This window comes from Nannobrachium achirus, assembly GCF_963921795.1.
Source record: "Nannobrachium achirus genome assembly, chromosome: 10".
In the NCBI taxonomy this organism is placed as follows: domain Eukaryota; kingdom Metazoa; phylum Chordata; class Actinopteri; order Myctophiformes; family Myctophidae; genus Nannobrachium; species Nannobrachium achirus.
The window spans coordinates 32,373,943-32,386,795 of NC_137819.1; the positions used below are offsets into that span (position 1 = coordinate 32,373,943).

The window sequence follows — 12,853 nt, forward strand, 5'->3', positions numbered from 1 at the left end:
GTTGTGAGCATGTAGATCTGCTATTTTCACAATAGAACCGTGTTATCCAAAATGTAATGCCTATTTTCCATGAGGACTCCCATCTTTGCCATACCATAGCTTTTGCTGAACTGACGCCACTGATTCAAATTTAACAAAAAAAATGTCACAGGCCTCACACCCCGCCCACCACTGCTGTTCATAATAAAGTGGTTTAATAAAGTGGCTTATTTGCATAATGGCTCAGGAAGTATAGCGAGAAGCTCAGAAGCTCAGTGGATGAATGAGAAAACAAAGTATAGGCTACATTCTAACAATCTGTATCAAAGTCATGCCTCCCAAGAGGAGTTAGCTGTAGTAAGAAATAAAATAAAAAACACGTTTTTGAGTGCAAGGGTACTTTAATGTTCAAAGCATTTCCAAGCGCAGTCTCTTAGATTCAAATTCAAATAAAATTGTCATAATTGCATCAAAGAGTCAAAGAGGCCTCTTATATCAGACCATTATGTTATAAATCAAAAAGCGGCAATAGAGAGGCTGCCTGAATGCTCTCATCAATGCTTCAATTACTGCATGCCGACCTGCTTAGCGTGGGCTTGTCCACAATCTACAACTGGCTGTTTTTTTTTTCTTTCTTTTTTTGGCGTGTGTTTTTTAACAAGCCACAGTCTCCATAGGTGGTGTATTTATGAATGGGTGCAGCAGCCAGCCCTTGTTAAAGGGATCAAGGTGAACCAATAAAAAAGGAGTTTCCTGTAACCCAGTAAAACAAATGAAGACCACTCTCCAAAATTGCCTGGAGTGAGAAGCTTTTTTTAAACCAATTGCACCACTGCAGTCCCCATTTTGGCCACGTCATCATTATAGACATAATACATTTTATTTTTTCGTGCATATAACATATTTATAGAATTAGTGTAGCATAACAACAATGAAGTAGGCCTAAAGACAAGTGGTTAACACCTTCAATCTTAGACAAACAGTCCTTTTCCAGTCTACACCAAATCACCTATAACCAATAATAGCTGATCTACAATCTCACTATATGTGTTGCAGCTAGCGATGGGACAATAATCGCTGTTATCATTCGTCATGATAAAAACTATAAAAAAAATAAAAAAATAAAACATATTGTGGAGATTTACATTTATCGTGAAATTGTCCTCCGCCATGCACTGGTATCAATACACCTTTTATTTGCCAAGCTGCATATCCGGTACCACTTAAACCCTCTATAATTGGTCAAACCTGTAAAAAGACCTATAAAGAACGAAACTTGATACAGTTATTTTTTAACTCTAAATAGCCAATCTACAAGCTCACTTTTTGGCAAACGTTCCATCCCAGAATAATGGATGCTGTGGGGGTATTTCGATCGTAAATCGCAGTTATCTTGATCACAATAACCGTGACATGAAATCTTCTAGTTGTAGTGTGATGCCTTGTGAGCTTGTACTGTAGATCTGTAATGTTTTCTCTCCAGAAAAGGGATGCCATGGGGTTGAAGTTCAAGTGGTTAAGCAGTTTCAGTGCAGAACAAAACATTGTTGCCTGCGTTCAAATCCCAGTCTGGGGGCCACACTGGACTCATGGCTACTAAGCATGTGTTTACTTCAGGTCCGGTGTGACAGGCCACATTGGCATTCACAACACTTGCTGTCAGGGAGTTACACAACATTATCCCATTTAGGTCTAGAATTATTGAATGCTTTAACCAGTGAAAAATAGCAGATATACAAGCTCACAGGTGCCGCGCTGCGAGCTTGTAGATCTGCTATTTTTGAAAAGAGTCGTGAAAATGTGTGCAAATCTTTGAATAGATGTAGTATTTTCAAAGCGAACGTTTGTAACTCAAATTTTGCTTCTGGGGGGTCCCTGGAACTAGATATTTTGAGATGGGGGTCCGTGGCCAAATAAATATCATTTTGGGGGTCCTTCACATGAAAAGGTTGGAGAACCACTGACATAGTAGTCTCTCAAGAACAGACTAACTGAGCTCCAGTTAAGTGAAAAGGACCTTTTCTTTGACGATGGCTGGCCAGATTGCTGACATAGAAACACCGGTTTTTCAAAAAGTCTTAGAAGGATTCAAAAGACACTTATAGAATCGGGTCAAAATTCTAATTTTCACGTTTTTTCAAAAATAGCAGATCTACAAGCTCGCAGCGCGGCACTCGGTGCCGCGCTGTGAGCTTGTATATCTGCTATTTTTCAATAGTTAAAGCATAAAATGACCCGTACCCGTTCTGAATGGGTTATTGTGAGAGAAGCCAGCCTGCTGGAGGCGATCAGACAGAACAGAACAGACCAGGTCTACCGGGAAGCACCGGAGGTCATGTCTGCGTGGCAGCTGTGTAGCTGAGTGGCACCACAGGCCTGCTGGTAATCAAAAGGTCACCGCTTCGCCCCCGTGGCCTCGCCCAGTCTTATGTGTTGAAGTGTCCCTGAGCAAAGACACATACTTAACCCCTAACACAGCCACCCTCGACCTGTGGTGAGTATGCTCCTCACTGGTGGACCCATGCATTGGCAAAACACTACAAAACACTGAAAGCTGCAACACAGTCTTGTTCCAATTCAGTGTTTCTCGAACTTCTTAATGTCAAGGAAGGAGCCACAGTTTGGTATGCATGATTACATAACGGAAGGTACTGTACATTTTGGGTTCCATGTGTGCACTCTCTGAGTTACAGACCTGTAAGGTTACATTTAGTTCCTTCCTAACTGTCAATGTTATAGCTGGGGACCCCCTGCAGTCCTCTCATATGGGGCCTTTTCCGCCAGCAAAGAATCGGTTTGGGTTCTTTCTCCCGCCTATGGGATGGCAACTTTCTTGGAACCTTGGTTTGTTCTTGTGAACCGGCCGCGAACCAACTTTTACGGTTCGGAACCAACCCGGTTCTCGGTGGAAAAGCTCACCTCTGGTTCATCCCATAGGCGGGAGAAAGAACCTAAACCGGTTCTTTGCCATAAGGACCCCTTTGAGAACCACTGATTATCTAGCTTGTACGTTAAATTAACGCTGTTCTCTCCTTCGTGTGTGTGTGTGTGTGTGTGTGTGTGTGCGCGTGTGCGTGTGCGTGTGCGTGTGCATGCGTGCGTGTGTGTGTGTGTGTATACACTGGGGGGCTATGGGGGAGCCGGCTTTTTCAGAGCAGGGGCTAATGAATTTAGTCAACAAACAATAATGAATAATACTAATTTATGACAAACCAGATCATTGGCAGATGCCAGGTCCAAATCTGTAGACTGTAGGTGATCTGATCGGATAGGGTTTTTGTGAGCAGGGGCGTTATACCGTCTTAGAGAGTGGGGGGGATGACATAACCGCGCCCTCGCGCGTGCATGTCTCGCGCGCGCGAAAATTGGCGGTTTTTCGCGGTCTTGATCGCGTTTTATTCGGGTTTCCGCAGTTTATTTTTTTGCTAAACAATCGGGAACGGCACACTACACTTTCCCTTTGCCTCTCTCCGCATGCACTACACTTTCCCTTTGCCTCTCTCCGCATGCACCAGCCAGCAAGATAGTCTATAGTTATAGTAGATGCCTTGTGAGGCTGAAGATGCTTTCCAGCATGAAAAGTATGATTTTAAAGTATGGTTGACATAGAGGTCAGTCAATTGTCTTCCACATATTCAAATATATGTTATGTATGTATTCATTCACTTAAATATCTTTCATCACAATTGAGTCTGTGGGGTGGGGGCTTAGGGGGGCTAAAGCCCCCTCTAGCCCCTGGCCATCAGAGGTTAAACTGAAACACAATTTTCTCTTCTGGGATTATAAGGCAGTGGTTCTCAAAGTTAAGGGTTACTTGAGGGGATCCCGAATGGACCCGGTCTCTCTGAGACGTCTGTCTCTGACTTTTATTACAGTTATCGGTGGTCCTTGAAGAAATTCAAACCGCTTGAGAGCTACAACGTTTATAAGGTATCATAAATCAAATAAATCACGGTACACAGGCTGGAGTTGAAAATGTTTCCTTTGGCTCCTGCAGACACTCACACTAATCTCCTATTGGGCTGCGGTACGGCACATACTTTCTGCTACAAGAATAACAAAAGGCAATTGAAGTGCTTACAGGAAGCAGTTCCGCCTGTCAGCACCCGCATCTGTTTTATGCTGTAATTTTTATCCTCGTAAAACGAGAAGAAAAAGAAGAGAAACACTTAGGATGCATGATGAAATGCATGTTTCCAGGAGATATAAATCGCTTCACGTGGGGTCTTTCTGATGTCCCCGCCTCCCCCAAACACCCACAGTGCACGCGCACAAGCACTACAAACACGCACAGTGCAGGAAGCCTAAAGCAGTGGTTCTCAACCTGTGGGTCGTGACCCCCAGGGGGGGTCCCCAAATAATTTTGGGGGGTCCCCAGATGATTAGTTTAATGTGAAACATTGTTTTCTCACTCGATAGTAAACAAACCAACATACAGTATTAGTGTATAGACTATAGAGGGTATCTGCACATTTCTAAAGTGACAATTTAAGGACATTTTAATACCTCTAAAATGACAAATTAAACATAAGCCAAATTGTCAAATATTAAGAGGTAGAAATTGTGAAACGGGAGGCGTTGTGAGCATGTAGATCTGCTGTTTTCACAATAGAACCGTGTTATACAAAATGTAATGCCTCAGCTCTTAGTGCTGGTCAGGGTGGGGGGTCCCCAATTAAAACATGATTATTTTGGGGGTCGCGGCCTGAAAAGGTTGAGAACCACTGGCCTAAAGTATAAAGTACACATTGGCAACTCTATTGCTAACCCCTAAACCTAACCTCAAAATGTTTAATCCTAACCCCATGCTCAATCTTTTCATAATTTCAACTCCCCATTTGTTTTGGAAAAACGCTCCGCACAACATTCTTTTCTTAAATTCTATGTGCTTGTGGGGACATACTGTATGTGTATGGTCCTCACAAGTATAGTAATACAAGTGTACACGTAGACGCACGCACGCACGCACACGCTGCCCCGCACAAAATCCTTTTTACTCCCCTCTTGTCTTTGAGATATGCCAAATGGGTTCAGGCATGCTTTCCTCTATACCAATTATATGCTGTTCGTGTGCAACAACACCTGTCTAGGACCTGTAATAATGGAACACCTGCATCAACACTCTTCTTTTCCCCGTATTTCAGTTTTTTTCTTTTTACTGTATTTACCTGGTTGGAATTTGGAAGTTGGCCTCCCTGTCGAGTCGGTATGCCACCTGGAGGGGCGTGGAGCCTTCCACCTTCCTCACACCTTTCAGAGGAATCACGTCGAGCTGGAACTGAGTGATGAGATCAAAACCTACGTGCAAGGGGCAGAGGAAACCGATGAGGATGATGATGATGACGACAATGAGTCCTCTAAGAGTCTACGGCAGGGGTCTTCAACGTTTTCAGGCCAAGGACCCCTTAACTGAGAGAGATGAAGCAGGACTCCCTCTACATATTGTATAAATGCATCAGTCTGTTGGATTCGTGTTAATGTTTTTTCAGACATTCAGCCAATTCAATCGTCGATACGTACTGTAGAGTAAACTTGATCTTTCACTCTGTACTTGATCTGCTCTTTTTGACCTCTACACCAAACCTCTTTGCTGAAAATATCCGATCTACAAGCTGCTGCGAGGCGTTCAGAGCTTGTAGATCTGCTATTTTTGGCTAAAGTTCTCCTCAGAATAGGGATTCGAGGGTTCAAAGTTTTTAATTGAAAATAATTATCCCATCACACAATGATTTGTTGGCCCCCTGAAGTGACACTGAGGACCCCCTAGGAGTCCCGGACCCCCTGTTGAAGACCCCTGATCTACAATTTAGTCTGCAAAGTCTTCAATCCTCCAGATTGTGCAGTGTAGCAGCAGCAGCAGCAGCAGCAGCAGCAGTATAAATTTACAATTTAGGCTCTTATCCAGAGCGATTTACAATAATCAAGGTTAACATACATCAAATGCAGAGAGACAGTGTAGTGCCTCAGTAAACTAGGATCGACGTCCACCGTCAACAGCCAATATGGGGGACCAGCATTCTTGGTGATGTCACCAATAACAAGTGGAACCTGATATATATATATAAATAACAAGGCGCGCTCTGCTGGCGCACAAGTAAGCCATACATGGTCACTCAAGTTGGCACCTCGACAGTGCAGTCTAGTTAGTAGTAGTCATAGTACAGTAGTAGGCTAAAATTGCAGTAGCAGTAGTAATAGCTGTAGCCTAGTATTAGCAGCTTGTAGTACAACAGTAGCAGTAGCACTAGTGCTTGCTGTAGTAGTATAATGACTATTATCCTTGCCCTTGGGTTCTCATTTGAACATCTCAGCAGTCTTGTGCAGAACAACTTGGCAGCATGTAAGCACTCACAATTAAAAGAAAAACTTCGGCACAAAATAATCTCCAATCCCATGTGAAGCTCATTAATTTTCCTCTGACACATGCAGTTCATCCCAAAACCATTTAAAGTATAAACACACACAGATGTTTTTTCTTTTTTTTTGTATGTGAATTGTCTCTAAGGTTGTAGTGATTACTTAAAAATCTTGCTGAGTTAGAATTGTTCCCACAAAAAATCCCGTCAGGCTCAAGTGGAACACTTTTATTTGCCTCATTTGAAAATAAAAGGTGTCTCAAAGCATTTCACAGCCCCCGCATCTTCAACTAATTAACACTACCAGTTTCCTTAAAGCAGTCCATACGCTTTCCGAAACCGAACTTTTCACTGGAAAAGTCCGGTTCAACTATAAAATGACGTCACTCGCAACGTCTGAAAGGCATTACCCCGAATTAGAGTTCGGAAAGCTGCACGTCGGAAAGTCAGAACTCTCCGACGAAAAGTTTGGTTTTGGAGAGAGTATGGACCCGCCTTTAGTCTGTGTTCCGTTTTTTTCTGGTGTTTTTCCAACAACAGTGCTCTAGATCGGTTGATTTGTATTTCCTGCTGTAGTAGCTATAATAGATCACCTGGAAGGTCATCTTGGCCACTTCTCATCGGCGGACAGACGGTATCTCCATCCAATCTGTTGAGATCTAATTCTGTTAGGAAAGGGAACAACAACATGGACACACACACACACACACACACACACACACACACACACACACACACACACACACACACACACACACACACACACACACACACACACACACACACACACACACACACACACACACACACACACACACACACACACACACACACACTTGTTAAAGATGCTTTCTCACTGAATTTGACACATGTAATACATTGCCAGCAGCAGGAGAATTTGAAGATTTATTTTGTAATACTTCAATACCCGGCTGCGAGTCTTTGAAAGGAAAAGGGAAATAATCATAAATGTCAACAGCGATTAAGATCAGCATTTACAGTACTGCAGTGTAATCTTAATGTGCACGGCTTTCTCATACTCACACAGGGTTAGAACCGTGAAGGACACAGAGGGACACTTCTTCATACGATAAATAGTGAAAATAGCCTATCTAAAAGCTCATCACTATTATACTGCCCTACAAAGGTGCAGTAACTACGTTTTCGGACACACCGACTTATTTGTATCGCCCAAAGGTCAAATTAGCCTTAATGATATTGGGGGATGAAGAATTAGCTCAAGAAAAGATATAATATCAGTGTAATATCACTTTTATGCCTTTATCTCATTTGGCTGATCAGCTTTAACACTTTTAAACCCATTTTTTAGTGAAATTCTTCTACGTAGTTACTGCACTCTCTGCCTTTGTAGGGCAGTATAGGCCTACATGCTGTGAGTTTTTTTGAAGAATTTGAAATTCGTTTAATTAATTTGCCTAAAATAGGCATGCCAGGGTTAATGTGGTTAATATATATTTGTTTTAACCACGTACACCCTCTATACTTACCCAAGATACAACTGTACTCCTGGACTACAATGCGTTGTGAGCTTGTAGGCCTGCTATTTTATTCAGTGTGACCAGAAGCAGGGATATCAAATGCAGAAGCACAACGATGGAAACAAGTATTATCCTTTCAGCATACTGTTGTGTTATTGTAGCTCCATACTGCTTAACGTATTAATACAGTATTAAATCAATCAACCTTTTATTACCTCCCCATATCCCTCAGAGCAAATTGAACCCTGCAGCTACCATACCGTCCACTAATGTGTCCCATATTTCTAATGCACACACATTCATTTGTATCAGGCAGTCTGCGATTTAAGGTAGCAGATTTATGATGCAGAGCTCTAAGACGCCTCCTATGATCCAAATATGTCAGGAGAGATGGCAATGTAATTAATGTTGATGAATGGGTAGCAGCCAGCTACTGTTAAAGGTAAAGTCAAGGCTACGTTTGTCATGTCTTCAGAAATATTAAATGTATAATAAAAGTCGCGCTGGCAGGTAATCCACTTTGTTGTTTATTAATCTGTAGTAAGCAGAGGTCCGTCTGAGTAATTTATCAAAAGCAAAGCTCATTGGGGGAATAAATACACAGTCTGCAGTATATCACGTTATTGGCAGTTGTGTTGTTGTTGTTGCTCATTAAAATTACAGGTCGGGTTTCTCAGTGCAACAACTTTCACTATAAGTCTGGAACATTCCGTTCCGTAAAGTTTAGTAAAAAGAAGGTCCATATAATATTTATCATATCAATTCTGCAAGTGTGATAGGATGGAGCCTGGGGCAAGGCCAGGATGGGAATGATGCAGATGCTTCCCTGGTACCTTCTCTCCTCCTCCATGCAGGGAGTACAGCAGTGGTTCTCAAACTTTTTCAATGTATTTATTTTTTTACCACTGGACCTAGCACTTTACAAATGTAAAGGGGATGGATACCCTCGTTCTCTGTCTATATGCTCAATAAGCCTCGACTCTGACCTACTTACGTCCTTATGGGTTCCTTAACCCATTTAGGCCTAAGTCCGATTTGAAATGAAGTTCACTGTTTCTCGGTAAAACGTATTACTCAGCCTCTGTAGCAGCTAGAAACAAAATCACAAAACAAAACAATTTGATAGCTTACACCTTTGGCATTCCTTTTCTCCAAAAGTTACTGTACTACATACTGTACATGTACTGTAATACACAAAAATGTGTTCCTGGCCTGAGGGGTAAAAGGGGCATCCAAATGGACCCTTACAGGTATTCTCAGCGATTCCTTGAAATGTTAAAGTTCCAGGTCCAACGCTCTAGTGGTCCGTCGACCACTGGTTGAGAAACAGTGCAATGGAGACAACCAACCCCTGTGAAGGTGAGGTCTGGAAGCCATGAAAGTTGCGGCTAGAGGGGCTCACGACTCCATAAACCTGACTCAGCATCATTTAGACAGAGCAGTGTGAACGCACACTGACATCTGGAAACTCTTCTCAGGTACCACATAACTGCTGAGAAATGAGATGCGGTAGTGAGACGGCATTTATACTGACACATTTACTGCCCATAAAACCTATCTGACGGTGCATGCGGGCTTCACCTTGTTAAGCCGTGCCGCCTGCAGTGGCATTATGCTCCGAAATGCAACTCATTGTTGCAATGAACAGGAGAGGAGTTGCGATTAAGAGACGCACGCACTTGTAAACTGCTATGCCTTTATAACGCCTGTTTGATATACATACACTGTAGTCTACAGTAGCCTACATGTACATTACTTAATGTTGCTTTTATACCTTGTACCACTTCATACAATTTCAATCTTATCTTATATAATTGGTCTTCACTAATGCTCTTTATTATCTGCTATCTGGCACCATTTGTCAAACTCACTCTGTTTCTCAGAGGAGGGCTGTGGACTGGACGGTTCAGAAACCTACTAGCTTGGAATCCCCATCGCTGGTGTAATTATAGGCAGGGTTCTGAACTGTCCACAGTCCACCGTGGGTAGATAGAAATTGTGCCATTTTATAATAAACATTGGCGAGCATATGAAGATAAGGTTGAAAATGGGTGAAGTGCTTAAATATTTATAAAAAGCCATAGACACACTTAACCACTTTAACTTTCACCCTCAAAATGTTTCTAAAGCACTGAAAATAGCAGATCTATAAGCTCAGCTTGTAGATCTGCTGCTTTTAAAAGCTTTGTGTCACTCTTGTACTACTAGAGCATTCATTCATTACGGGAAAACATACAAAGTGAAATTATGGAGATAGTGTACAAGGCACTCTAAATACTCAAGTATTTTTCGCGAGTATTCTTGGGATCGGCTGTTAATGGGTTAATAGGTGAACATCCACCAAAAATAGCAGATCTGAAAGTTCACAACAAATTGAGCTTTTTTTACGGTCTGCTATTTCGGCAAAGAGATTTTGGTGCCGAGGGGGAAAAAGCTTTGAGCTATATGGGAGACACCGCCACCGGTCAATGAAGGGTTTCTAAGTGGCTATGGGTTGTTGTTAGAATCATTCAATACTGCTTCTATAAATAACCAGCTTTAGTTCTACAGCCGGCGTAGTGATGGTGACAGGTGGGGTGTGCACCTGTGCACAGTACCTAAGGGATTCAATGTAGGAGTCTCAGAAGTAATGTTGGAGTGCCCGTTGGACAGATGTTTATGCCCATATATGGTGTTCCATGTTGGAGTGCCCGTTGGGAAGATCTTTATGCCCATACACGGTGTTCCAGGCCAGTCTGTGATTTCAGTACTATGATGTCAGAGTATAACGTCAGAGTAGCATGCAGACAGACGGTTACCATGGTCGGCGAAACTGTGTAGTATCAGTGATGTCAGCATGCAGATGGTCAGACGGACAGATAGACATTCGTTAAATTAATTGGTCCGTAATGTATCTGTGTAAATAACCAGTGATGGTAAAAGTACTAACATTTTCAGTACTTAAGTAAATGTACATAATTACTTTACACCACTGCATGTCCATCATTGAGATGCTCTACCCTTGGCCCGTACACACAGCCATGGAGAGAAGCTTATCATGATCAGAAGAGATTTAATCTGATTTAATCTTCCAGAGCAGACCAGCACATGCAGGGCTGCCGATCTATTTCCGGCCATTCCCAGAGCTGTGTGTGAATGCTGACGATGATGATGATGATGATGATGATGATGATGATGATGATGATGATCTAAAAATAACAGTCAGTGTTGGGGTTTTGATTCTCTGGCTAAAAGCTAATTATTCTATCTGTGCATTATTTTTCCAACAGACAACAAACAACAGTGTCAGCTTAGGCTATACGTAACAATGATTTAATGATGCCTTGGGGGGTCGTGCGTTGCGTGGTGTAGGCCTATACAGAAACATAATAGTTCTACAATAAAGGCTTTATTGGTTCCACAAAGAGCCTTTTTAGTGAATGGAGTTCATTGAGGACCGGAAATTGGTGCCTCAAAGCATCTTTTGATGCATCTTTAACCACTAAGGCATCCGATTTTGGGCATCTCTTATAGGTGAACATCCACCAAAAATAGCAGATCTGAAAGTTCACAACACATTGAGCTTTTTTTACAGTCTGCTATTTCGGCAAAGAGATGTTGGTGCAGAGGGGAAAAAAGCTTTGAGCTATATGGGAGACACCGCCACCGGTCAATGAAGGGTTTCTAAGTGGCTATGGGTTCTTTCTAGAATCATTCAATACTGCTTCTAATAACCAGCTTTAGTTCTACAGCCGGCGTAGTGATGGTGACAGGTGGAGTGCCGTCTTTCAATTGTTTGGACTAAATGTCCAAGTTTATGCCTTGCTTTTAGTTCATGTAGTGATTTTTGTAGTAGTTTGGTTGATTGAATACTTTATTAGCAGTTTGCAAATAGTAGAGTGGTGGCGATAATACAACGACGCTAAAAGGATAGCACAAAACATCCTAAGCCAAGGGCTTGTTTCCATTGTGGTCCTGTGTATTCAATGAAGTTGTATTTTGAACTGGGTATCTGTGTATCAGGGACGTGCAGAGAATGTTAGAGAGGCAGGGGCTGAAATTTCTAAAAGGGCCTTTTGGTGGAAATATCGAAAATAGCAGACCTCCAAGCTCCCAATGCAACGCTATTTTCGGTATGAGATACCACACTGAAATAAGCAATACTGGAGACAATGCTGCATTCAAGTTCGAGAGAGAGTTTGGACAAGGCAATTCTCTTGAATTCTGCCTTCAGGTATGGCATGGAAAGAGGGCATTTGCGTTTCTTACACCATAGTGAAAACTGCATTCATGGTCTGGAGAGGGCACTTTTTACAGATGGCTAAAAGGGCAGGTGCTCAAGCCCCCTTTGATGTCTACAGTACGTATGTGTGCACATGCCTGCACCTCAGAAATGAAATTACCAAGGGAAAATAAGGCAATTTGAAGTCGAAGCTCCTGTTGGCACCTTATATTTTTTTCTGTGCGTGTGGGGGTAACTTACGTCCAAGGGCTGGAGCGAGGAGAGATGCCACCAGCAGGGCCATACAGGATGACGGGTACAGCAATATTGCAGGATGCCGGTGCTGCTTCCTATTCAATGAGAGCTGAGAATTAATTTATATGCCATTATACAGACACAAATCACTTCCTCATTTGTGTGTGTGTGTGTGTGTGTGTGTGTGTGTGTGTGTGTGTGTGTGTGTGTGTTGCGTGTGCATACGTGCGTCCCTGTGTATAAATTATTCAAACAGCATAAACATAAACCACAAATAATCTCCAACACCGGCGCACCTCTAGGTATAAATCAAGCCTCAGCCATCTGCGCACATCCCGAATATACAATATGGCCGTCATGTCACTGTCTTGGCTGCAGACAGCAGCCACAACTCTTCCCCTTATATTACAGCAGGGTTTGTCAAACGGTGTCATATCAAGGACGGGATGTATTCGCCCGCGGACCCCCCAATCTGAAAAGTCAAGATCCTGTGTCAGGGTCCTCCCATAAGAGAAAATTTGTGCTGTTGCAAAGATATTCCAAATCTTTCAGATATTTTCTAG

The 12,853-nt window shown here is 42.4% G+C and overlaps 1 protein-coding gene across 1 annotated transcript in view; it reads right to left on the reverse strand.

The window, feature by feature from the left end:
• The window catches only part of col9a1c (collagen, type IX, alpha 1c), a gene marked incomplete at its 3' end in the record, with an annotated part of 58,307 nt that extends 45,944 nt beyond the window's left edge, over positions 1-12,363 (reverse strand). Inside the window, exons 1-3 of the mRNA XM_080734755.1 lie at positions 12,297-12,363; positions 6,929-7,000; positions 5,148-5,277 (exon numbers count right to left, since the gene is read on the reverse strand). Of these exons, the coding sequence (XP_080590881.1) occupies positions 5,148-5,277; positions 6,929-7,000; positions 12,297-12,339 (245 nt within the window). The 5' untranslated portion in view covers positions 12,340-12,363. The remainder of the gene's footprint in view (positions 1-5,147; positions 5,278-6,928; positions 7,001-12,296) is intronic.
• Positions 12,364-12,853: the final 490 nt, after the last annotated feature.